This window comes from Aethalodelphis obliquidens, unplaced genomic scaffold, assembly GCF_003676395.1.
Source record: "Aethalodelphis obliquidens isolate GAN/ISIS:26980383/991018 unplaced genomic scaffold, ASM367639v1 scaffold8, whole genome shotgun sequence".
Lineage (NCBI taxonomy): Eukaryota > Metazoa > Chordata > Mammalia > Artiodactyla > Delphinidae > Aethalodelphis > Aethalodelphis obliquidens.
Window position 1 is genome coordinate 50601528 of NW_020837952.1, and position 24739 is coordinate 50626266.

The window sequence follows — 24739 nt, forward strand, 5'->3', positions numbered from 1 at the left end:
CAGAACCTAAAAGGTTGGAAGATGGGAACGAGGGCATAGGTTGGAAGAGATAAGCAAGGACAGGACATGCTGTTGTGTGACTACAGCGGTAGCAATCCCACTGTATTCTGCTCGAATGGCCCCCCTCTGTGGGGCCCTGAGAAGAGCCAGATCACAGAGAGCCTTGTATGCTTTGCTTTGGAGTTTAAGACTGTTCAGAAAGCCATGGAGAACAAATGAATCATTTTTAAGCAAAGGACAGCATGATTTCAGACTTATATTTGAAAAACTTTACACCAGCAGCAGTACAAAAGTTGAATTTGATAGAGAAAGACTCTGGACAGAGTGAGCAATTATGCGCCTATTGAAATAGTCGGGAAAGACTACCCGGGCCTGATCCAAGGCAGACATGGTGGGAACAGGGAGAAAGGGATGGTTAGAAGAGGTGTGTGGAGTGAGATTCTACTGGACTTGGTGAATGATGGTGCCAGTGGCGGGGATGGGTAACACCAGAGAGAGCTGAGAGGAAAAGACAATGAGTTTGGACCCTTAGGGACTGAGGAGGCCATGGGCCCTCCAGGTGAAACTGTCCAGGGGGAAGCTGGATCTAGACAAGAGCTCAGAGGGATACTGCTGCTTACAGTGTCCATTCTAGGGCACAGAGCAGAGTGGTAGGTGGATCCAGGGGACAGGGTGGGATTAGCCAGGGAGAGTGTGGAGGCTAGGAGGGAAGGGAAGGGGAAGGAAGGGAAAGGAAAGGAAGGGAAGGGATGAGAAGGGAGCCAAGGACCGAAAATTTGGAAACACCTACATTTTAGTGGCAGGAAGAGCCTAAAGAGCCTGCCAAGAAGACTGAGAAGGTACCGTTGGAGGCAGAAAGCAAAAACCCAGAGAGACTGGAGTCTCAGCAGCCGAGTTTAGAGAAGGATGTGATCGACAGCATCACCTGCTCTCTGGGCATCCCCATTGCACAGGATAAGTCAATTTCAATTCCAGCAGGTTCAAGCGAAGAGAGCTCAAGCACCTTGGCAGAAGCAGGATCTGCAGCCCAGTCTGACAGCAGAGCAACCCTATGTCTGTCTGTCCACCCCATTCCCTCCAAAGCCACACAGCACCAGGCAGAGACGCTTATGTGTGTCTTCTGTGCAAAGCTGAGCATGCAACCTTCAAAGAAACCGCAAAGGAGCTACTCATTTTTAAAGGAAAAAAAACACGAACTCCACGGGCATAAGGAAGACAATACGACAGGGTCGAGGAGGAGAAGTTCTGCCTCTACTGCATATTACCCTTCACATAAATAATCGACCAACTGAGCACACAGTCACTTTAAAAAAAAAGAGCAAGTGCTGGAATATTAGCTCTGTTTCCCATCTCCCACCACCCCAGAAAGCGGGGCACAAAATGTCTCCACCGTGCACATGTGTTTTCTGGCTTAAAATCTCTGGGAGTAGTTCTCTGTGGAAAGAAATGCGAAAACCCCAGGATTCAGGTGAATTCAGCCAGAGACTCACACTAAGGGGTCTTCACTCCCTGGCACGGCTGGGGGAGAGCTGGGGCAAGAGACGCCCTGCAATTTTACTGCCATGAAATTGGCTCCAGATGGAAGTGAGGAAAGGTGTTTACTCCCTGCTGGTGCCAGACACAGAGAGAACCTGAAGTACCTACCACCTTAGGTCCATAATTCCCCAGTGCTGGGCAGCAACCCTGCTGAGGGTCTGGCCAGGGCTCATGGTGATGGGTGGACCAGGGCTGTCTGTTGCTTGGAAAAGGCTATTTTGAATGTAATGACTTTCAGATGGACTGTGGGTTTGGGGAAAGCCACTGAGGCTGGGGTCTGGAAGAGAAGGGGCGGGAAAGAAAAGAGGTGTTTCCCTACACCGCAGCAGAAATGTCTCACATCTTGTCAGTACCTTCACTAGGTTTAATTTCCAGAGGCCAGCTCTGCCCTGGAACGGTAGGACTGTGGCATCCTCTGTTGTGTTCCCAGATCTCCCCAATCCCCACAAACCCATGATTCACAAGTATGTAGCTTCCTGAGAGCACAGCTCCCCTTGGGTTGACATGTGGCCAGCCTGGGGGTGGAGAAGCTGGGCAGCTGAGGACCCAGGCGGGATGCTGACTGAGAGCTTTGTGGCCACTGCAGATGGGAGGGGTTAGCTTCACCCACTCAAAGGCACCCACACACCACTGACTAGCATGGAATTGTGCTTCTCCCACCTTCTCAGTGAGACTGGCTGAGGATGCAGGCTGAGGGAATGGGTGTTCTCTGGCTTACAGTGCCCCCTAGCACTGGCCAGAGGGATAGGGCTCTGTGAGCTCTCCAAGGAGCTACCACCTGCCTATCTGAATACTGGAAAGGGGCCAGTGGGGCCGAATCAATTCCATTCATTCAACCAATACTTATTGACTTCTTTGTTACCAACACTCGATCTTTATTACTAACACCTTCTTCAAAGGGCTTACAATCCAGGAAGGTAAAAAATCACTTTATAATCAGACAAGTGGTGTGAAAGAAAGAAGCACAGGATAACATGGAAGGGGGTTGACAAAGACTGGGGATGGGAATCGTAGAAGGCTTTCTGGAGGAGGTGACATTTAAGCTGTGGTCTTAAGGCAGTAGAGAAGTTCAATGAATTTTGGAAATAAGGTATGGAGATAACAAAAGGCATATTTCCTGACCTTTTAGTGCTTATGACCCAAGAGGCAAAAAGACAGATAAACAAGTAATTACGGTGGGGCTCTATCACGGACAAGACCCTCAATCTCTCCTATGCCTTTGCCATCACAATCTTTGTTTTCAGCCTGAGTCTTGGAGGAGAGAGCAGAAAGCAGAATAGAAACTCATTGTTGATTGACAGATTGATGGACATGCTTCAGTCTTGGTCAGGTTTGATTTGTCTCAAACCTGTTTAAATGGCAAGATCTATCTTCCCTTCAGAGACATTCACCTTGCGCTTGAGATTTTTCCATGGATTCTGAGACTTTCCAGCCAGGGGGGATCTTGGAGATCACTGAGTTACATCTTTCATCCAACAAACAGGAAACCTAAGTCCAGACAGGTGAGGTGACTTGCCCACACACACAACTGCTCTGCAGCAACCTTTGGAACAAATCTCAGGTCTTCTGCTTTTTTTTTTTTTTTTTTTCACCCCAGTCTCTTTTTGTCCCCCAGAAAGAAAATTTTCATGTGTCTCTTTGCAGCAATATGTTTGAAATGTTTTCACAAGGTATTAGATAATTTAGAAAGGGAAAAGTAAACACAAAAGAGATAAACCTCTGAGGAGTACAGAGCTGTATTCATTATGATTGGCTCAGAGGTGATTATTATAACAGAGAACGATTTAGTCAGTGCAGGCAGAATTCTCTACTTCTTAGGCACTGTGCAAAGGGACTCCGAAACTCATCTATAGATCTGAAATGCAGATTCAGGACTGCGAGTGGCTGCAGAAGAGTATAAACGTTAGGTCACGTGCTGCAGCTGGGGGGACTGAGGCCCATGAGTGGGTGGGAGAGAGCCCAGGTAAGGAATCAGGCAGCCGCAGCAAAATCTTGGCTCTGCCACGAGCTAACCGTGAGACTCTGGGCAAATTCCTTCCCCTGGCTGAACCTTATTTTCCCCAACTATAAAATGAGGATGGGTAGTCTCTGAGGTCATTTTTCAGGACCTCTAATATAAGAGACTTCCATAGATTCTAGCATCCTGGAACTCGAAAGGAAGGGGGGTGGACAAGACAGATTTAGAAATTTCTTCAGTTCTTCTGGGGTTTATAAATCTATCATTGTCCTTAGCTGTCAAGAGAAAGTGGGGAGCCGATATCTTCATTCTTACCATTAGCCCCAGGCCCACTCCATCTAGCTTCTGAAGTGGCCTTGAAAAAACAATTCTTACATATCATAGGTCCATGGACACCATGACATCCAGATTGATGTCTGTGAGGTCTGCTTGCTGGAGGGCCTGACCCCAGCGGTAAGGCTCCCCTCTACAAGGATTCACGAAGCTTGCTTTCTCTTTTCCTCAACGTGAGGACTGAGCTGACCTCACATAGATGGGCAAAGGAAGTCCCCTCAGGTTAGACATTAGGGAGAATTTCCCAACTGAAAGGGAAGCTGAACTCCAAAGACACTGGCCCAGCTTAGGATAGGGAGAGAGAGGAAATAAACCAAAAGGCAATTTTATTACCTTTCAGCTTGGAAAACAATCTGTTTGCTCTCACACTTACATAATTAAGGAGCTGCCATAATCAAAAGCTTCAGATGTTTTCTATACAGAGCCTGCTGCTTGAAGTGCAGCAAAAGTTATTTCTGATACTCATATTCTCGGCAAGCCTTCCCTTGGAAAAACTACTGGTAATTTGGACAAAACATTAAAGTGAGAAGAAAAGAGAGAAGAGAAGACCTCTACACGTAAGATGCTTATCCAAAGTGGATTTGGTCTGGAAAGGCTTATAAAACCTTCCACATGACTGGCACCGTGCAGGGATAAACGAAACTCTAAAATCCGACCAAGTATGCCCTCATTCAACCTGGATCCTTGGAGTGGCATACAGAGCATCCACTGCTCAAGACTCAATGGGTTGCTGGCCACACCCATATCCATGTCTCCAGGGACCCAATTTTGCACTCTGAGGGCTAAAAAGCAGTGTGGCCAAATATCTCAGGCCCCCAAGTCTTTCTAGTGTGGTTGGGGAAATAGTACAACTAGATCCCACGAAACAAGGAGCAAAGTTCTAAAGTAAACACCGAGAGAAGGAAAGCTCTCTCTAGGTCGAGCTATAGTTAGTTAAGGTGGGAAGGGTCTTAAAAGTTGGGAAGGGGACAAGACAGAAAAATGTGGAAACTAGATTCCCTTCCCTATAGCTAAAATTTTTAAGAGGAAAAAAGGAGCTTAAAAAATGTTCTTGGAAATACCATTTCCAGTGAAATTTTCTGATTCTCCCATTCCAATGTCACTTCTCTGAGGTGTAAACAGAGGAGTTTCTGAGAAAGAGGTTGAACTTGCATTTCTGAGCAGTACTTCCTAGTCCTTATTTTGTTCCAAACTTCTAGCATTTCTATTGCCAAATCATTTAAGTCTCTTTCCAAATGGGATGAGTTGGGAGCGAAAGTGAGAGCGACCCAAGAATAGAACGATAGAAGGCTCCAGCTGCAAAAGGGCATTTGCACAGTTAAAGCAAACTGCTGCTAAAGTCCAAGAAAATAAAAGCCTCTCTTAAGGTGGGAATGAGTGAACTGAGTTCCTGGCTGGTTGCCAAGTAATGTCACTTTTCTGTGCCAGTTTCCTCATCTGGAAAGTGTGTATAATACTTGGTGTTTTTCCTATCTAAAAGGATTACTGTGAGATGTAATGAGGTGAGATATGGAAAATATAAGGCAGAATCAAGATGTTACTGAATAATAAGAGTAGTCACAGTATTAGTTATTAGCAGTTATCTATTATAGCTCATAGTCTCAGATCCTGGATAGTTCTCCAGGATCCGGTTTTACCCCAGTTTTGGATCAGTTCACCCTCAAGTTCCTTGCTGAAGGATGGAGACCTGTCTGCCCTAGGTGGAGTTACCATTTCCGCCCGCCCTTTCTACTTATTGTTTTTCAAATAGGCTCAGGGACTTCGCACTTGCTGTTCTCTCCTTCCAGACTGACACATGGCTGAGGCTTCTTGTTCACATCTCAGCCAGGATGTCACCTCCTCAGACAGACTTTTCCTTACTATCCCATAGACAGCAGCACCCTCCCCAGTCATTTCTAACCCATTACTCTGTTTTGTTTTCTTCATGGCACTATTACCTTAGAAAATCACCCTATGTACTCATGTATTTACTGATGTATTGCCTTCAAGTTCCAAGGGAGCAAAGAGTTTGTTTTGCTCATCCCAGCATCCAGAACAGTGTTTGTTGAATGACTTCACAATTTACTCTGCCTGAGCCCAGGAAACAACTTTTTATTACAGCCAGCTCCAAAAGGCAGATGGCTTCCTCGTGGATAGGAAAGTCAGGGGAGGCGACAAGGGGTGGGAGTGTATGGGGGATGGTCATCAACCTGCTTCTTTCCCTTCTGATCCTGCTCTCTCCAGAGAAGGTAGAGAGTTAGCCTTTGCCTATCCTTTCCACCAGGCGCAGTCAAGGCCTCCGGGACAGGGCCACCTCTGACCTGCCAAGGGGTTGGTGGTAGTTGATTCCGGTTTGGGTCAGAGGCGTCCAGAGGGCGGGTGGGCGTGTGGCTAGGGTGCAGGCGGGAAGGGCACGGGGGCGCCGCTCGGAGGGCCCCTCTGCCAGTGCGTCTCGGAGGCGCGTCCAGCCCACCCACTCGCGTGCCCACAGCTGCATTATTCCCTATAAGGATCTGAACGGTACGGGCGGCCCCGCCCCGTCGCCCCGCGCCCCCGGCCCCGCCCCTTTTTTGGAGGGCCGATGAGGTAATGCGGCTCTGCCATTGGTCCGAGACGGCGGGCCTCGCGCGCCCGAGAGGGGGTGCCCGGGGGACCCGCGCTATATCACTCGGCCGCCGGGCTACGGCGTAGAGCAGGCAGTGGGTGGACGCTCGGACAGCTTCTCCTCCTCCTGCTCCTCCGGCTCCTGCTCCAGCTCCCGCTGCTTCGCCCGGAGAGATTGCCCACCCGCCCAGTCGTGCGCCAGCGCCGAGGCAGCCTCGCCGCACCCCATCCCGTCCCGCTGGGCACTCGGAGGGCGGCGCGCCCGAAGCCAAAGTTGCCCCGCAAGGGAGGGCGGGTGAGCTCAGGCTGCGGCGACCCCGCCGGCGGCGCGCAAGGCAACTTTGGAGAGGCCAGCAGCGGCAGCGGCAATGACTCCCTGGCTCGGGCTCGTCGTGCTCCTGGGCAGCTGGAGTCTGGGGGACTGGGGCGCCGAGGCGTGCACATGCTCGCCCAGCCACCCCCAGGACGCCTTCTGCAACTCTGACATCGGTAAGCGCTCCCGGTGTCCCCGCCAGAGCCCCCGCGGTGCCAGCTCGCGCGCTGCAGCCCGGACTTGGGCGCTGCTCCGGGTGGCATGGCGAGCCCCGCTCCTTTTCTCGGCCTGGGCTTGGGACGAGGTGGGGATACTCAGGTTCCTGGGGCAGGGGTTCCGGCATGACCGAGGGGGGAGATGCCCTGCAGAGAAACCCACAGAGGCTGCGTGAACCCCTTGCAGCCATGCTCTTTTAGGGCGTGAGGTCCTTACCGGTCCTTTTGACATCTGGAAATTTTCCCTTTTCACTATCACAGGACAGGCTGAGGGAGAAAGGCGGGGAGAATGTTTCTAAAACTTGGAATGCCAACTAAAGTGCTGGGATGATGAATAGTTAAAAAAAGAAAGAAAGAAAGTTGCCAGCCATGTGCAGGGAAAGTTGCAGGAGAGAGAAACTTGAACTTTTCTGAGTTTTCACCATCTCCCCACTAAATTCATTCTTTTCACTGAGACCTAACCCCGCCTCACACTCCCTAGGCAAGTGCTAACTGAGCTTCTTGGACTGCCAAGTTTGGGTGGATTTAAGGGGAAAAATGAGAAGAAAGCGGTGAGGTTGACCCTCCCCAGAGGAACTGTATTTGAGAGTGTTGATAGCAAGCAGGAGGTGGCGTGTGTGAGGGATCACTTATCACATAGCTGTGAGAATTCACAGGAAGGCTATTTCTTTTCCTTGAATGTGTGTGGGGAGGGGGAGACTGAGCAGTGGAAAACAGATTTGTCACCAAAAGAAAAAAGATGCCAAGGGTCACATCATGGTGACTATTCCAAATCGGACTTAGTGTCTTGATTAGAGACTCAGTAAGAAGTAGAACCGTATCAGCGGCCTTGAGAGTGTGCCCTTGGGAGAACTTGTTTGGGAGTGTTCGGGACACTTGTGCATGGTTGGCTAGAGGTGGAGTAGCAGCTGGAAAACATCTCTCGTCTCCTTTCCAGCTCATAAGGCATGCAAGTCCAGTGGCCCTTGCTGTGTGTGTGTGTGTGTGTGTGTGTGTGTGTGTGTGTGTGTGTGTGTGTGTGTGTGTGTGTGTGTGTACACAGGCTGGGGGGTGCGGTAGGACACAGTCTAGCCACCCTCTGCCTGTGCAGATTCAGAGGTGAAGAATGGAGCGTGTGTGTTTTAAGGACAGTCATAAAGGGGAAAGAAATTTTCCACTGGGTCCTGGTGTGGGCCTCCACAAATGTGCTTGCAGGGGAGGAGGGCAGGGAGGCAGGGGCCTGGTGGGGAGAGGCGCCGCTGGTGGGCCTGGCGGGCCTAGGAGAAGCAAGGGAGGTAGCTGTGCTGAGCAGGTCAGTCCAGTCGGCAGGCACGGGCGTTTGTGTGGCCTGGGGTCACTCGTGTTAGTGGTTTCCTGGGGCCTGTGTTGTGCACCTTTCCCTCTCCCTGGGGAACCTGACTGGCCCCTGGGTTTGTGGATTGCCTGGAAGGATTCTCTGGGGCTGCCTGAGGCCTGGAAGCTTTTCTTTCTCCTCCTCTGACAGCCCTCACCCTGTGGGTGTCACTCCCGCCTGAGTAACGCTGGGAGCTGCTGGTGGTGGCAGCGGGCTCTGGTCTTGCTCAGGGAAGAGCACATAGTTGGGGCCCGGAGCCAGCTGGAGTCAGGGCGTCGTCCCCGCTTGACAATGGCTTGGGTGTGTTCCCTTGGATTTTGGTGTGTGGGGAGAGGGAGACCTCATGCCTCCCCCTTGCTCTTGGCTTTTGGGTTTCCACCCTGGAAGTTTACCAGGGAAGAGAGGAAACAGGAGCAAGGGGACCGCTTCCAGGGGGGCCACTGCCTGACTCTGTTCACTGCTAAGGTTTCCTGCTGTGTGTCTGGGCTAATACAGAAAGTTTCTTGTAATTTCTCTGGATTTATTTAAGAAATCCTCCCACATCCCCCTCCTCAGTAGACTGCCCAGAGAAAAGCAAAGTTACCAGGAAGTACCCAAAGACAAGAACATTATGGTAGCAAAAATAAAAAAGAAACAAAAAAACTTCGATACTGCTGGCACTGATCCAAAACTGTTCTGCCTCAGTTTGGTGCACTGCACTAGTGGCAGGGATGAGATAATGCTTTTAAAAATGGGAGGTGTGGATGTGGGCTGCCGGCTTGTTGACCTCTGCTGCCTTACAGTCCCCTGCTGGCATCCAGTAGGTGGCTCCCAGTATTCCTAGCTCACAGCCCTTCTGGTTTCCAGTCTGTCTGGGTTGATGTCGGCCTGTTCTCTCCCTGAAGGAAATGTGTAGACGTTTCCATTCCCCTTGACCCCTACAACCCCACCAATCAATACTGTAGTCCATGAAAAATGCTTATGCCAGCCCACCAGCTTCCTCTTCCAGGACCTTCCTGGCTCTTTTCTCTTCGTGGCCGGGTGCCATGTTGCTGGGTGAAGGCCCTCTCTAAGGAATCCCCTATGGCCTTCCCTCTCCTTTCTCCTCATCCACAGGTGTCTCTTTTTGCCTTTCTCCCCCAAAGCCCTGGGGATTGGCATTGCCTTCTGGATGAGGAGGAGTTAAAAGGTGTTGCTATGGCAACTCCAGGCCTTGCACCCTAGCGAAGCGTTTAGAAGAATAAACTACATGCGGGCTTATAAAACATACTGTGACAGAAAGAAAAGGACTTGGCAGCAGCTACGATGTCTGCAGCCCCCTCCCCACCAGTCGTTGCCCCTGAAACTCTTGACAAAACCTTGACTCTGGAGGAGGGAAGGGGGGGGACTAGGAATGAAGAAGGCAGTCTTGGCCTGCTTTCTGCTCCACAGCTCTGTCCAGCTAAGGAAGGGGTGGGCAGTACCAAGAGCCTTCTGAAAATTGGGGTGTGTGTGCCCGTGCCTGCGTGCGTGTGTCTGTGTGGTTTCTGCAGGGGGCGGGAGCAGTAGAGAGAGAGAACTTTGCTTCAGAATGCCAAGCTCTCCTTTGCACAGAAGCATGGGGCTGTGCGATAGAGTGCTGGGGGCCTGCCCCCTGAGCCTGAGCCTGTTGGGAATTCGAGAGTGGGGCTCAGCTTGGGGGCCCACTGCCAGCTCTGGAGGATGGTCTCTGGATGTCTTCGAATTGTTTTGACAGGGACCAGTGCCAGCAGATTCTTTTGGTATCAGATCTGAGGTTGTGGTTTTAGCAAAGAAGCCATTTTCAAAGAAGCCTGATCTATTCTCTCACTCACAAACACGCAATTACACTTTACACTGGGCTTTGTGACTTAAGGAAAATAAAAAGGATCAGACTTCAGAGAGGAGCCAGTCACTTGGGGAGCGGACCCAGGCTGTCGACATCTTAGTAACTCTGGAAAGAGGAGAGCTGCTGTTTGTAGAAGGAGGGAAGGGACATCTCGCAGACTCCCACTAGGTTCAAGCACTTCCCAGATCCCGTGTCTTTCATCAACCCAGCAGCTTCAAGAGTAGGTATTACACCTATTTTTTTCAAAGGAAAACACTGAGTCTGAGAGGGACTTTGCTTGCTCAAGGTCACCCAGTTACTGTATGGTAAGGCTAAAGCCATTCTTAGTTACGCCATTCTTCCAAAACTTTTCAACTTTCAATTACCCTTGATATTCTAAGGCAGACGACGCTTCCTAGGACCAGGATGAAATGGAGAGTTAACATTTGAAGAATGCCTTACTTATCTATTTGGGGAATTTTCCTTAGAAATATGAAGACAGCCAAAATGGCCAGAGGTTTTAGTTAAACATCATCTTATGGGACTGAGAACTAATTACCATCGTCCTCATCATATTAGGGTATAAATACAGAAAATTAAAGGAAAATTTCTAATGTTCTTTGGCTATTAGAACTGGAAGAGACCCTCAAAACCACCAAGACAAAGTAAAAAAAAGACTCGATTTGTCTCACTGAGGCCCAGGAAAAAGCAAAGCTAATGGGGACAAGAGATCTTGGCCTTCAATACTCTTACCCTTCCGGGTGGGGATGAATGGGGGCCTCCCAGGGTGAGGTGCCCAGTCTATGCAGACTCCTAGTATGATGGGAGGAAAACCAGAGAGAGTCAGGAGACTGGGTGCTGGGCTGGCTGGAGAAGGTGCCCCTCCCACAGTTGTGTCCCTTTCACAGTCCCTGGATAGATAAGGCTAGAAAAGTGGCCACAAAAGTGGCTTGGGTGGAGGGACTTTTGTTTGTTTTGCAGGAACAGCAGGGACCATTCAGCTCCACTGCTGAATGGCACATTCCAAAAGGTTCATTAATTAAAAACAAAAACAACAACACAATTCTCCATTGCATTTAGCTTTTACCATTCCAGCCAGTATGGACAAGGAGGCCCTTTCTTCTAGCCTTTGTCATAGTCAACTCCTGGGTGGCCTGGAGAGGCCGTGTGCGGTGGTAGAAAGGCTGTGGCATGGGCAGAGCTGGGCTTAAATCCTTCCTCTGGGGCTTGTTGGCTGTATGCACTTAAGCATGTTACTGGGCATCTTTAAGCTTTAGTCTCTTCATTTATAAAAGGGGAATAATAATCTGTACGTCCTCGGACCTTTAATTTTTATCCACATTTTAAAAATTACAAGGATAGTATGGATACATTCTATGACTATGTGTGTGTGTATCTGTGTGTACATCGATATCCATCCATCTATCCATCCACCCATCATCCATCCACCCATATCTATCTATCTATCTATCTATCATCTATCTAAAATCAGATAAGGGTGAATGAAGTCCTTTTTGATCACTTCCTCTAATTCTACTCACTTCCCTATGCATTTACATACATAGGTACTCATAGAAATTTTTTTTTTTTTTGCGGTACGCGGGCCTCTCACTGTTGTGGCCTCTCCTGCTGCGGAGCACAGGCTCCGGATGCGCAGGCTCAGCGGCCATGGCTCACGGGCCCAGCCGCTCCGCGGCATGTGGGATCCTCCTGGACTGAGGCACGAACCCGTGTCCCCTGCAGCAGCAGGCGGACTCTCAACCACTGCGCCACCAGGGAAGCCCCTCATAGAAAATTTATAGTAGCTTTTTCCCTTGGAAACATGAGTGGTAGAACACTATAAATAGTGGAATACCAATATAGCATTCTACTGTTTTTCAATGAACAATGTGTTAGGTTGTTCTCAGTTAATATACATATAGATCTACTACATTTTTTTTAATGTATAGAATTCCATAGGGTTATACATTTTAAAAACTAATTATGGAGTGATTACTACGTGCCAGGCACCATTCTAAATAATTAACATGAATTAACTCATTTAATTCTCTCAAAAGTCATATGAGGCAGGTATGCTACTGTTGTCTCCATTTTACAGATGAGGAAATTGAGGCTTAGAAAAATTAGGTAACTTGTTCAAGGTTGCTGCAGAGCCTGTATTTAAACCCCTGCAGCCTGGCTCTAAAATATAATCAACTACTATACTATATATTACATTACATTATGTATCATATTATATATTGTTATATACTATTTTATTACTATAATAATATAATAGCCCTACAGGTATAGGTATATATTTATTTAGCCATTCCCCTACCGGTAGATATTTAGGTTTCTAACAGCTTTTCATCCTCACAAAGAGCACTACAGCAAGTAGTCATCGTACAATCCTCTTGTTCGTATGCATGGATATTTCTCTATGGCAAACATACAATTTGGAATTATTGGACATAAAGTATGTGTGAACAGTTCCTGACAATTTGCCGTCCAGAACGGCTGTGTAACACAGTTCTTTTCAGATATGCAACATGCAGAGATGGAGGAACTACTACAGCCCTGTGCTGGAGATACTTTCATGCTTCTTTCAAATGGGAAAACAATTTATGAATTTTATTGACTTTCTGAGTTTTTTTTCCCTTTTTGCTTGTCCCTTTATCCCTTTGACAGGGAGCAATATTAAGGCTACTTAGACCAAGTTGATGGGAGTATTTTTGTAGGGAGAATGGGGCTTACTTACGTGCCAGGAAAGCCATGGCCTTTGACTTGTTGCAGTTTTGTATTAATTCAGTTGCAGATGGTTTTATTTTTATTTTGCTCTAATACGAAGCAATGGGCCTTTCATTACACTAAGCTGCTTGACTTCAGGATTTGACATGAACCCAGGTTCGTGTTTTGAAGACATCTGTGCTGTGCACAGGGTCTTATTTGCTGGCTCAAAGATGTCCCCTAGTTGAATAGGCCTGGCCAGGCTCATGGTGGCAGCAAGGGGACTCATCCCTTTGTCCCCCTTCTCCCCTTGTCATTCAATTTGGATGGCGCTTGGATGAGAGTGGTGGGATGGCCATAGGATGGAGATGGACAGTGGAGAGGGGGCAGGGTGGGTCCTGGCCAAGAAAAGATGCTGGAGTCTCATCTTGATGGGAGCTAGAAGGGCTAGTTTAAGAGAGAATGTCACTGTTGTGATTAAAATCTTTCAGTTGACTCTTGGGATAAAGTGTCATAAAATGGCTCCAACAATGGCCAGTCTGGCCCCTGCCTACCTTTGTCATCATCACTGGCCCTTCTAGCTCCAGCTGTTCCCATTCTCTCTCTGGGTCTTGGCCCATGCCCTCCCCTCAATTTTGAATACCCCTTGTTAACTTCTTATTCTCCACATCTCACTTGGTCCCTTTTCCCTGCCCACTTCCTGGCACTGGTGCAGAATAATCACACCTTGACCAAATTTTAAACATGTCGAAAAACACCACCTTTAGGCAAACACAATTCTTCAGACCTGCTTGGGAAATTCCCAGAGGGGGTTATTCTTGGGTTGACCTAAGGGCTGTGTACTACCCAGAGGGATGCATCTAACCCTCCTAAGAGAGGAGGCATCTGCTATGTTCTCTGCATTACTTGATAAGTCCAGCCCCACCTTCTGGACATAATACGCCACCACCCTCCCAAAGAAAAATCTCCTTTTTGGCATATCAGTAATCCTACCAGGTGGAGACTGCCCACCCCAGCTGCCTGGTGAGGCCAGAGAGGTGAAATCACTCACCCAAGATCACACCACTAAGAAACAGATGAACCAGAACCTACATTTGCTTAGTCTACCTCCAAATCTGTGTCCAAATCAGTATAGACTAAGAGCTAGGACTCTTTGGATTTGAGAAGATGCTACTCCTTTTGTAACTTCCCCACATTGGTTTTCTGATTCCCTGCTGTTGGGGTTCTCCTCCATATGCTTCTCTTTGATTTTCTTCCATAGCCAGCCTCTGCAGCCCCTGCCTCCCCTGCCACCCCCGGGTTTATTACAGTACAGCCCTAACAAAACCAAGCCTCGCACCCTATGTCGAATTCCTAACCAAGTACTCTTTCCACTTAATCAGCAGTTCACAGCCTTTTCAACACCACGGACTATTTTTATTAATTTTCCTTCAATGGATTTCATGTTTGGAAAATCACAACTTCATGTCTTGGGTGTTGATTATTTTTCCACTACAAAAACCAGTTAAACTATGTGTGTCACTGCTGACCATAGCCAGTCATTATTCTGATATAATCAGCTAATACAGTTAACTGCAGCCCAAAGCAAAGAAACTTGGTGTTTGCCTAAGCCTGGGAAGCATTCTTATGGGTTATTGGATGATGGCAGTGTATGATTTGGGCTGGTTCACTGAGGTGCTGAAAAGAGCTCACGGACCCCTTGTAGACTGCTGTTCTTCACCCTCTGGGAATGGCTCTTTTCTTTAACACCAGTTTGCCACCTCTCCTCCTGTGGGCAGGTCCACACATCTCCCACCCTTGCCGATTTCTAGGTTGCCCACAGCACTGAGAACAGGGCTGGTGGAGGTGGGGGGTAGCCGATGTGTCCTGCTTGAGTTGCCTAGCCATTCAGAGCGGGTGACATGGGCTCCTCCTGTTGATCTGTTTTTCTGTGTTAATCTCTGACAGGCTGGAGCCGATGAGTACTGACTCTAGCTAAAGGAACTCACTAAATAGCGTTTGACAGGAGGTCACAAGGTGTCTATCCCAGCCGCAGTGGAACTAAGAGGCCTTTTTACTTGGTTGCTAAAAAACTAGTGTCTAGAGGAGGGGAGGGGGCCAGGACAACTTTTCCTGATGCCTTTAGAAGCCATCTGCGAGGCTGGAGTGGTCCGGCTGCCACAGAAGTGACGGTCCATGCTGCCCAACACCCAGTTATGATTTATGTTCACGTAAAGCCTGTCACCTAATGGTGGCATCCACGGTGCAGGGAGTAGAGACCTTAAGTATTCCCAGGCCTGCAGCCACCTGCTTTTTGTGGGGGTGGGGAAGGGAAGGAAAGCGGAAAGGTTGGCTTCAGAGAGCCCAAGGGAAAGTCTAGCGGGTAGAAAAATAGAGTCCTTGGATGACAGAGGGTGGGGAGGGTGGGGAGAGGGGAAATCCAGAGCAGACCAGGTTCCATTCCGGAACCTGAGACTTTGAATATTAGTTGGCAGTTATTTATCCCCACCCACCCCCGGCCATCTTTGAACCCTCTCAGAATGAGGGCGCCGGGCACCAAGTAGCTCAGTTGCCTGCAGAGAAGCACTGTTCATTCAGAAATCTCAGAGCTCTTGCAATCCCCAGGTTAGAGCGTGGGGAAGGTGAGCCTCGTAACCTGGGTCAGGCTTCATGAGGATGTGGTTTCGTGACGTGAAGGCTCATGGTGTTTGGCTAAGGTGCTTGCAGTTCATGAATTAGGACGGATCTCCTTTTGATTTAGACCTGATCATCATGAATGGACTCATAGCCTTTGAGATTTGGAAACACAGTACCTGTTGTGAGCTCTGCTGCTCACCTAGTGTGGTTAAGTTCTCTGGCCTCAGTTTCCTCATTGGCAAAATAGGGGGAATAATAGTATGTACCACACTGGGTTGGTGATTAAGTGAAAAAATTCAGGGAAAATGTTTAGTACAGAATCTGCCACATACCAAAAGCTCAACAGATGTTAGCTTTTAGTAGTAGTGTTGTTATATTATGTGGCAAAGGGGGCATTCTCACTTTATTACTGGTGAGGAAAATGGGGCTCTGAGAGAAGACAGGATGTTTTCCAGGGTCACATACAGAGAGCTGCGTTTCAAAATCACAGCTTGAGACCCCGTCCCACCCAAGTCTAATGTTTTTCCACTTTGTCCCACTGCCTCCCACAGGACAGAAAAGTGAAGTTCCTGCTCTATATTTTCACGATTCTCCACATTTTAGAGTCTTAAGTCTACTTGATCTTATTTGATTATCACAACATTCCCACTGAGGAAAGCAGGACAGTGAGGGGTCATCGTTCCCATTTAACAGGGGTGGACAGTGAGAATTAGTGTGGTTCAGGAGCTCGGCCACACAGCTGATACATGGAATTGGGATTGGAACCAACTTCTTTCAAGGCCAAGTCCTTCACTCTTTTCCAGGGTCAGGTGCCTCCCATCCCTCTTCAGACTGCTTCAGCACGTTTGCCTCTGGTAGTCACAGGGGGAAGATGCTGGGGTAGTCAATGGGAGGGCCTGGGAAAGGGTGATATTGAACTTGAATATCAAGTCCATAGCCCCCTCCCCATCTAACCCAGGGTTGGGAGATGTGCAGTGTCCAGGAGTGAGCACTGGCTGGGAGTCAGGACACCTGGGGTCTAGCTCTAGGTCTCCTCCTGATTCTAGGATCACCTTGGTGACGTCAGCCTCCCTGGATTTCAGGCTCCCATCTGTGACACAGCAGGACTGGCCTATGTGGTGTGTGTGCACTTGCTCCCCACCTGTATTTATGGTGACTGATATTTTCCTGAATGCCTACTATGCGTCAGGTATTTCTGGCTCTAAGTTCCTTTGGAAGGGGCTCTCTCTCTGAATAATCGAGCACCTAAATCCATCAACAACACCTTTTAGGAGGTAAGTTCTTTAGAAATGTGGTCTATAAAGACAAGAGCTAGGATCTCTGTGGTTATGAAAGCAGATGAGGGCTTCGTCTGAACAAAACCGCTAATGAGCCGATGTACTTTATCAGATGACATATTTGACCACCAGACTTCCTGCTGAAGCAGAGCTGATGTGCCAAACACATAGCAAACTTGCAGACCTAACTGATGGCTAGAATTAAAAATCCAGGTCACTTCAGTGTCTGTCATTGATCACTGGAGGGCTTGGTAAAAATTCTTTTGAACCCCATTAACACCACTACTGAAGCTGACAGAGAAGAGGTGGGACTGAGACTCAGTGCTCATGGGAACAAGGCCTTCCTGATCCATGGTCTACCGGAGCAGCCCCTTGCTCCAGAAAATTTGATTCACGGCTTGGCTCAAACATCCCTATCTGAGAAAACTCCCCTCATGGAAGACTGGCTCGTATAAAGACCTGTGATTAAGATGTGTGTCATCTGATGGAACCTTTGTTTAAATGGATGAGGAGGGGGTTTGGAAGACCCTGATCAAACATGTGCCCTATTGAGCAACTGCAGTGCACTCCCTTCTCCAACAATAGGACAGGGACCCCCAAAGATCTTGCGACTGTGGCTTCCTGATAGAAATACCCAGCAGAAGGACTGAGAGATGTGAGAGAACCCTAACAACATCCAGGTTGTTCTCTGGGATGCAGTTCTGAACAAATGGGTGTGGGTGTGGATTCCAGTTCATTCCTGATTGCTTCTCGTTTGGCGTGGGTTTCCTCAGCTCTCATCTAGGTCAGATCATAAACCAAATGCCTACAGAGGCCAGTCATTGGAAGCTGCATGTCTGCATGTTAAACATATTGAATTATTACTCACGTCTACCAAAAAACATGTTTCCCCACTCTCTTTTTTTCCCACTTTGGAGTAATGAATGGGTACTAAAAATTATTTCTTTATTATACGACAAACAACAAAACAGTGGGCAAATATGATGAAATTAGCGAATTATCTTTGGCTTTGGAATTGGGGGGAGTGATAGAGAATGGTGACGACTATGGAGAACTGAATAGTTCATGTCCCTTCAGAAGGGCACAGCTGCTGTCCAGCTCCAATCTATCAGAATGTGAGTCCAGTGCTGCCAGATTTCCAGTCTCTTAGGACAAGCTAGAAATCCAAGATTTTAACGTGAAATCTGATTTTTAAATGCTGGCACAATTAAAAAGAAACACACACACGTACACACGCGTGAGCCAAACAAAACATGTCCCTGGGCCAGCTGCAGCCCTATGGATCACCAACTTTGTGACCTTGAGTCCAGATAATCTCTTGAATTTCCTTTGGGTTGTAGGATCTCTGAGTGAATAAGACCAACTGCTTTCTCAGGCAAAATGATGTACCTGTCCTCTGTGTCCCCAGAGAACACTGCTCATGCACTTGTTATCACACTTTCTGTGCTTTCTAAGGTGGTTAAGAGCACAGGTCCTAGAGTTAGACTGCCTGGTTCAAACCTTGGCTCCATTAATTGATAGCTTTATGATCCTGGACAAGTCAATCCTTCTCAGCCTCCTTTTGCTTATCTGTAAAATGGAGGATGCCATAATAGGACTCCTAGGCTCCTAGGGTGGTAGGAGAGTTCATGGAGATGATGGGAGTCACCAGCTTGGCCCACTGCCTGGCATGTAGTGAGAGCTTGATAAACATTAGCCATCATATTATTACCACTTGGTGCCTCCCCCTAGATGGTGAGCCAGCTGGAGTACAGGGAGTCACACACTACTCTCCATCCATTGCCCAGTGCATAGTAGGCATGCAATGAAAGTATCCTGAATGATGGGCTTCCCTGGTAGCTCAATGGTTAAGAATCCACCTGCCAATGCAGGGGACACGGGTTCGAGCCCTGGTCCGGGACAATCCCACATGCCGTGGAGCAACTAAGCCCGTGCACCACAACTACTGAGCCTGCGCTCTAGAGCCCACGAGCCACAACTACTGAGCCTGTGCGCCACAACTACTGTAGCCCGCGCGCCTAGACCCATGCCCCGCAACAAGAGAAGCCACCACAATGAGAAGCCCGCGCACCGCCATGAAGAGCAGCCCCCTCTCGCCACAACTAGAGAACGCCCGTGCACAGCAATAAAGACCCAAAGCAGTCAAAAAAATAAATTAAAAAAAAAAAAAGTATCTTGAATGAATGAGGGCATTCGAGGAAGAGAGCCTTCCAGCCTTTCCAGGCAATGGTGCACTTAGCTTGCGTGTGTGTCAAAGAGAGAGAGAGACAAAAGGAAAACCAATTTTGACATGCTGGGCACAACCAGCTCAATGAAAAAACGCTGTTCTAAGCTGCTAAGATAGCAGATAGTGTGCTAAACAGTGGCGGTTGTCTTGGGAAATACAACCGAAGCTATTGCCCATCCTTTTCCAAATAGAGAAGGGATGAGACGTCTGGGAAACCAAAGTGCAGATGTTGAACCTTGGGTGCTTACATCATGGGAGCTTTGGCAGCTTGACGGATTTTATTTATTCAGGGCCCCTTTAAGCCAGAGGAGATTCCTAGAGGCTCTTAAAATTTAATGCCCCACCTGGACAGTTAACATCTGTGTTTTATTTTGTTTAAAAAAGTTAACTCCAAATAGTTCAAATTCCTTTGGTATTCCTGAGAGAAGAGTTTCTTACTGGGCAACGCACAAGCAGGGATGTGGAAAGGGTAAGGCTAGACCCGCACCTTCTGGGAGAAATAATACTGCGTGCCTCAAACGTGGGCCATGTATGTAATTTTAAATTTTCTTGTAGCCGCTTTTGAAAAAAGGAAAAAAAAACCCATGACGTTAATTTTAATACTGTTCTTAATCCGATATTCCAAAATATTATCTTTCCAACATGTCATCAATTTAAAACATTATTAATGGGGTTTCAATTTTTTAAGTTTTTGAAATCCAATATGTATTTTACACTCATAGCACATCTCAGATTGGACTAGTCACAGTTCAAGTGCTTAATATCCACCTGTGGTTAATGGCCACCTCATTAATAGGACAGTGCAAGTCAAGACAGGATATGTGAATGCAAGCCATCTTTTTTCTCTCCTTTTTTTATGAGCTGTGCACAGAGATGTGGGGAAACTGGAGGTACACTGGGGCTACTGACTCAGCTTTGCTACAAGTGACTTTCAGGCCACAGGTCCCTGTGTTGTGATACTGTAGAAGCCATCTGACTCCTACTCTCACTTGACAAATGGGGAACTGAGATCCAGAAAGGTAGAGGAGGTTGGCATAAGAGATAGAGCTGGAAATAGAAAAACAGTACTATTTGATGATATCTAACATTTATTAAATCATTTTTATATTCTAAGACCTTTTCATGCATTATCTCCTTAAACTCTCATAACCACCCAATGAGAAGGCAGTGTTATTTCCGTTTTGCAGATGAAATGATCTCGGTTTAGAGGAATTAAATATTAAAGTGGCTAATATTTATTGACAGCTGTTCTAAGAACTTTATATACATATTATATTAATTCTACTATTTAATATAAACTTTCATATTAGGAATTATTATTATTATCATGATCACCATCATTCCACTTTACAGATGGGAAAACTGAGGCTGAGAGAGGCTACGTAACTTGCCTAAAATGCCGCTAGTATGGTGGGGTCAAGATTTGAGCCCAGCCTGCCTGACTCCAGAGTCTGAGCTCTTAATCACAACTTATGCCCAAGGTCACCCAGCCACACAATGGCACAGCTAGTATTTGAGTTGGGATGTCTGTTCCCTGGTTCATGGTCTTTCTTTACCATCGCACTGTACTGCCTGGATCACAACCCTGTTGATTCCTAGCACTTTCTGCCTCACTCTGCTGCCCGTAATGACCAGAACAGGAAGGCTCTGGACTCCAGCACTGATTGAAGGGTCCAGGCAAAATATGCACATCTCCTCTGGCTTGGCTGATCCCAGGCTGCTCTAGCCCACGAAGGCCAAATTCCTGGCCCAGTGGAGGAGGGTGGGAAGAACACTTGTCCTTTCTGCCTTCCCAGTTGGGCGAGGTCAGTGTACCAGGTTGGAAAGTGGTATGTGCCTAATTGCAGGGAGGAGGCTGAGAGGATTAACACTCTTTAAATAGACATCAGGAAACTAAGAATAACTTTGCTGCCTGGAAATTGATGGGTATTCCTGACCACAGGCCATCCCACTTAGTAGGTGCTCAATAAATGTGGTGAACTACAGGAATAAACAAATACTGAAAATGGGTCATTGGGAGAGCCCTTAGCCAGTAAGACTCTGTGCTCTGTATAAAAAGAAATTTAGACTGAGGTTATTTGAGTCTTCCTGCAGTCTGGAGACCTCTGTTACCTTTACTTGTCTACTTTTGTAGTCTTGAGGCCAATGTCATTTTGGCCAGGAGAACAGCAGGTGGTTAGAACGCCAAGGAAAGACAAGTTTTCCCCTTATTTCTGGCTTGTTGCCTGCTATCCCACCAGGCTGGAAAGATGGGCATTACTTCCTTTTGTCCTATTATCAAGATTTTTCCCTAGAGTACTTTGCAGATTCCAGTCCCTTGGAGCCTTAAAGTGGGAACCTCCAAGTTTGCCATCAGACCTGGATCTATCCTTTAACACGGAACTCCTGGGTCCTTACTGAAGGTTCCCTCATTGTCTGGCTCCAAAGAATTGAGGCTGCCTTCATGGCAGAAATTCATCACTACCACCTCTTATAATTTATCAGGTGAGCTGTGAGGATAGGGGCAGGGAAGATTTCCTCGGATGCTGGGAAAGCCTAAAGCAGTGTTTCCCAGGGCGTGGTTCTCCACACACCGTCGTAAGAAATGTTCTTTCAGCCAGCACATTTAGGAAAGCTGTTTACTGTATTCTCCCTTGGAGATGCACAATGACCATAAGCAGGGTAAAGGCTCTGAGAAGTCCTGCTGCATGGTAACCTGTTTAGCTCTGCTTAATCCAGTGTTTCCTAAACATATCTAATCCAGGAACCAATTTTTCCCAAGAAGCACCTATGAACCCCATTGGTGAGACACTGCCCAGCTGAGGATTCTGAAAACCACTTTCGCCCACTTGCCTGCCCTGTGATTGTGGAGTAGGGAAGGAGATAGTAAGAAATATCATCTACGTTGCATAGGGAAGTTGCTCATCTAGGCTTGCCAAACAGAAATGGCTGCATCAGTGTGAGTGGGCACCTTATAGGGGCTGGAAGAGAAAGGAGGAGTGACCCTCAAGGCCAAACACTGGCCAGATTTAATGTTCCTCCTCTGCCCCGACTTGTTTTATAACCTTAGTTGGCCCAGTTCTGGGCATGCATCAGATTTGTAAACCCTAGTATCTTGCTTTACCATTAGGGGCTTGACGGAAGGAAAACGTGGCCACGTGAGATATTTATGACTTGAAGGTCTGGGGCACAAGTACTGTGGAGAGGTCATGAGCAGCAGGGGAGACATACCTGTGTGTCCCCACGCCTGGTCCCCAGGTGGTCTTAGCCTGAGCTCTCACCTCTCTGATCTATACTGCTCTTAGATGAGCATCAAACCATTTTACAGACAGCAGCCTCTTTGACATTCTGATTAAAGCTATACATACACATTTCTAGAGGTTCAGAAGAAACCTTGCTGAAGACCATCTATAATCATCCCTCCATTCGCCCAATTCAGAACACTTGTCTAGAGAATCACTGAGTTGGTGATGGTGTGTTAAAACAACAAAAAGAATAACCTAACAATGTGAAATTGTCTGAAAGTTAGTGGCTCTGTACATTCAGTGGTTGCTTAGAATGTTTTGGTGAATGAATGGATTGGATATTTTGCCTCAGTTCACACAGGATTTGAGGTGGTCAACTAGGGATTCCATTTCATGGTTTGTGGCTCTGGGCAAAGCAAGGACGGACACTTCCAGCCTTTACAATGAATCCAGTATGTTCACACTGGTACCCAAAGAGTCTTAACTAGCCAAGGTCCTGGGGGGCAGCATGGGGTGTAGAAAAATGGGCCAGTGCCCCCAAATGATAGAGCCCCAGGCCTGACTCTCTTCCCTCTGGCTGTGTGATTCTAGGCGAGTCACCTCCCCTTTGGGCGCCCTTGATAAAGTTAATGAGAAGTCGTCTTGGGCCCTAAGCATTGAGCATTCCGACCCCAGCTTTCCAAGTATTTAAATGGGAGAGGAAAGAGCAGGATGGGGCTAGCAGAGGTAAAAGACTGGGTGTTTGCTCACCCCGTCCCCAGGGCTGGGCCCCCAGCTCTTGCACCATTAGCTCCTGTCACAAGGCCCACATGACTGTGGCCAGACTGAGGAAAAGCCTGAGGATGACTCAGTTTCCACCTGGGCCTGGGGAAGGGGACAGGGCTGGCAAGAGAGCAGCAGATAGGGCTCTGGGGCCAGGAGGAATGTGGGCTGGGGAGGAATTCCCTGTCCTGGGGCTCTGATTCCACAGGCCAGGCAGGCAGTGGATTCCCAGCCAGTGGGGTCACTTGGCCCCTGCCACTCCTCCTTGCCCCCTCCTTCATAATTTCCTATTTCCTGCCCCCTTCTCCTCTGACATGTTATAAATAACCTCTGAGGCTGGCCTCTGGGTTTAAGCATAGGTGAGCTGGAGGAAAGTGGAGGGCACAAAGGTGGAGCTGCGTCCTGCACTTGCCCAGGGGGTCACAGGGTTTCAGGTTGCTCAGGGGAATTTTGTTTCCTTGTTTTTTCCACTAGGGAGAGAGGCAGTGAAAGAGGAAATAATCTGTGTTGGCTTGAGGAGGCTTGGCCTCCCTTGGGACAGTGCTGGGTTCTATGCCTGCAAGGAGCTGCCGCTCTGCTGCCTGCAGATCCCAGGGCCATGGGGCTGAGAGGCCTAGAGAGAAGGCATCTCAGAATACTCAGAGGGTGGGCGCCATGTCGGCAGGACCTGTGGCTTCCTTCCCAAGCCCCGCCTGGTTCCGTGTGGGAGGCTGCACAGGCAAAAGGCTGTGTGTCAATCTCCTTCTTCTTTGACTGCCAGCCATGTCATTCATTAAGACCATCAGACATGGGCCTCAATCACCATCACCTCAGTCTGGCTGCCTCGGCCCGGCTGAGTACATGGCTTCCACGACTGTGTAAAGGTCCCGCAAGCATGTCTGCTATGGACACATTCATTCCTTGAGCAAAGATTTATTGAGCGTCTGTGTTCCAGGCACCGGACAAGGTGCTGAGGCCACTGGCCATGGCCCCTACCCTCAAGGCCACGGCTCAGCCTGGCCCTCTTTTGGCTATGGCTCTGCCCTCTCTCCTCCATAATTACAGCTTGGACAGGTGAATACCTACAGGAAGCACACTCAAGGGCCCCCTTTCACACCTCATCTTTTGTTTTCAAAGGTTCAGAAAACAGAAAAGGGGGATTCTGAAGTGGCCAGTGTATTAAATTCCTTGCAGCCCACTCACTGCCTGACTTCCTCTTCTGCCCACGGGCCCACAGAAGTTCTTACAATCATGATGTGATGGTTTTCTGTGGTACCCATCCTACCACATGGCTTCCTTGGAAACCCATTTTTCATTTTTTTCTGGAGCCCAAGAGCATTGGGACCTTCTTCTGTGTGATGTGTGGCTTAGGCTGTCAACGTCTAGAGGGGGTGCCTTTTTCTGATTCACATGAAGGCCAATATAGGTATCACTCTTGGTTTGGCAACGGCAGTGAGTCAGACCTCTTGCTTGGCCAGGCCCTCTCTGAGGCTAGCTCTGTATCCAAGACAATCCTCATTCCTTCTGGACATGACCATGGGTCATTCCCAGCATTCTCTTCTTTTTCTACCATGGGGTGTGTGTGTGTCTGTGTGTGTGTGTGTTGTCCCTGCTCTGCCTTCTACCCATTCTACTGCAGCTCCTGGCACCACCTGGGGACCTGGAAAAGCTAAGCCTGGGGACAAGGCCTGGAATCAGGAACGAATAGGCACCCATCTCATTGGCATTTTTTTAAACCTCATTTAGGGTGAGGGGCAGTTTTCAGAGTCAGACTGATATTTTTCCTGACTCATGTTTCAATGGAACATCTTGATTCTGCAACATGCTTGCAGAGATGGGCACAGACCCTGGAGAATTCAAGTCCTGGCATC

General features: G+C 48.1%; 2 protein-coding genes across 3 annotated transcripts in view; one reads left to right on the top strand and one right to left on the bottom strand.

The window, feature by feature from the left end:
- Positions 1-24739, bottom strand: part of SYN3 (synapsin III) — a 412466-nt gene that overhangs the window by 233476 nt on the left and 154251 nt on the right. The gene's annotated exons all lie outside the window — the stretch shown is intronic.
- Positions 6455-24739, top strand: part of TIMP3 (TIMP metallopeptidase inhibitor 3) — a 57152-nt gene continuing 38867 nt past the window's right edge. The window contains exon 1 of the mRNA XM_027107478.1: positions 6455-6898. Within this exon, the coding sequence (XP_026963279.1) occupies positions 6778-6898 (121 nt within the window). The 5' untranslated portion in view covers positions 6455-6777. The remainder of the gene's footprint in view (positions 6899-24739) is intronic.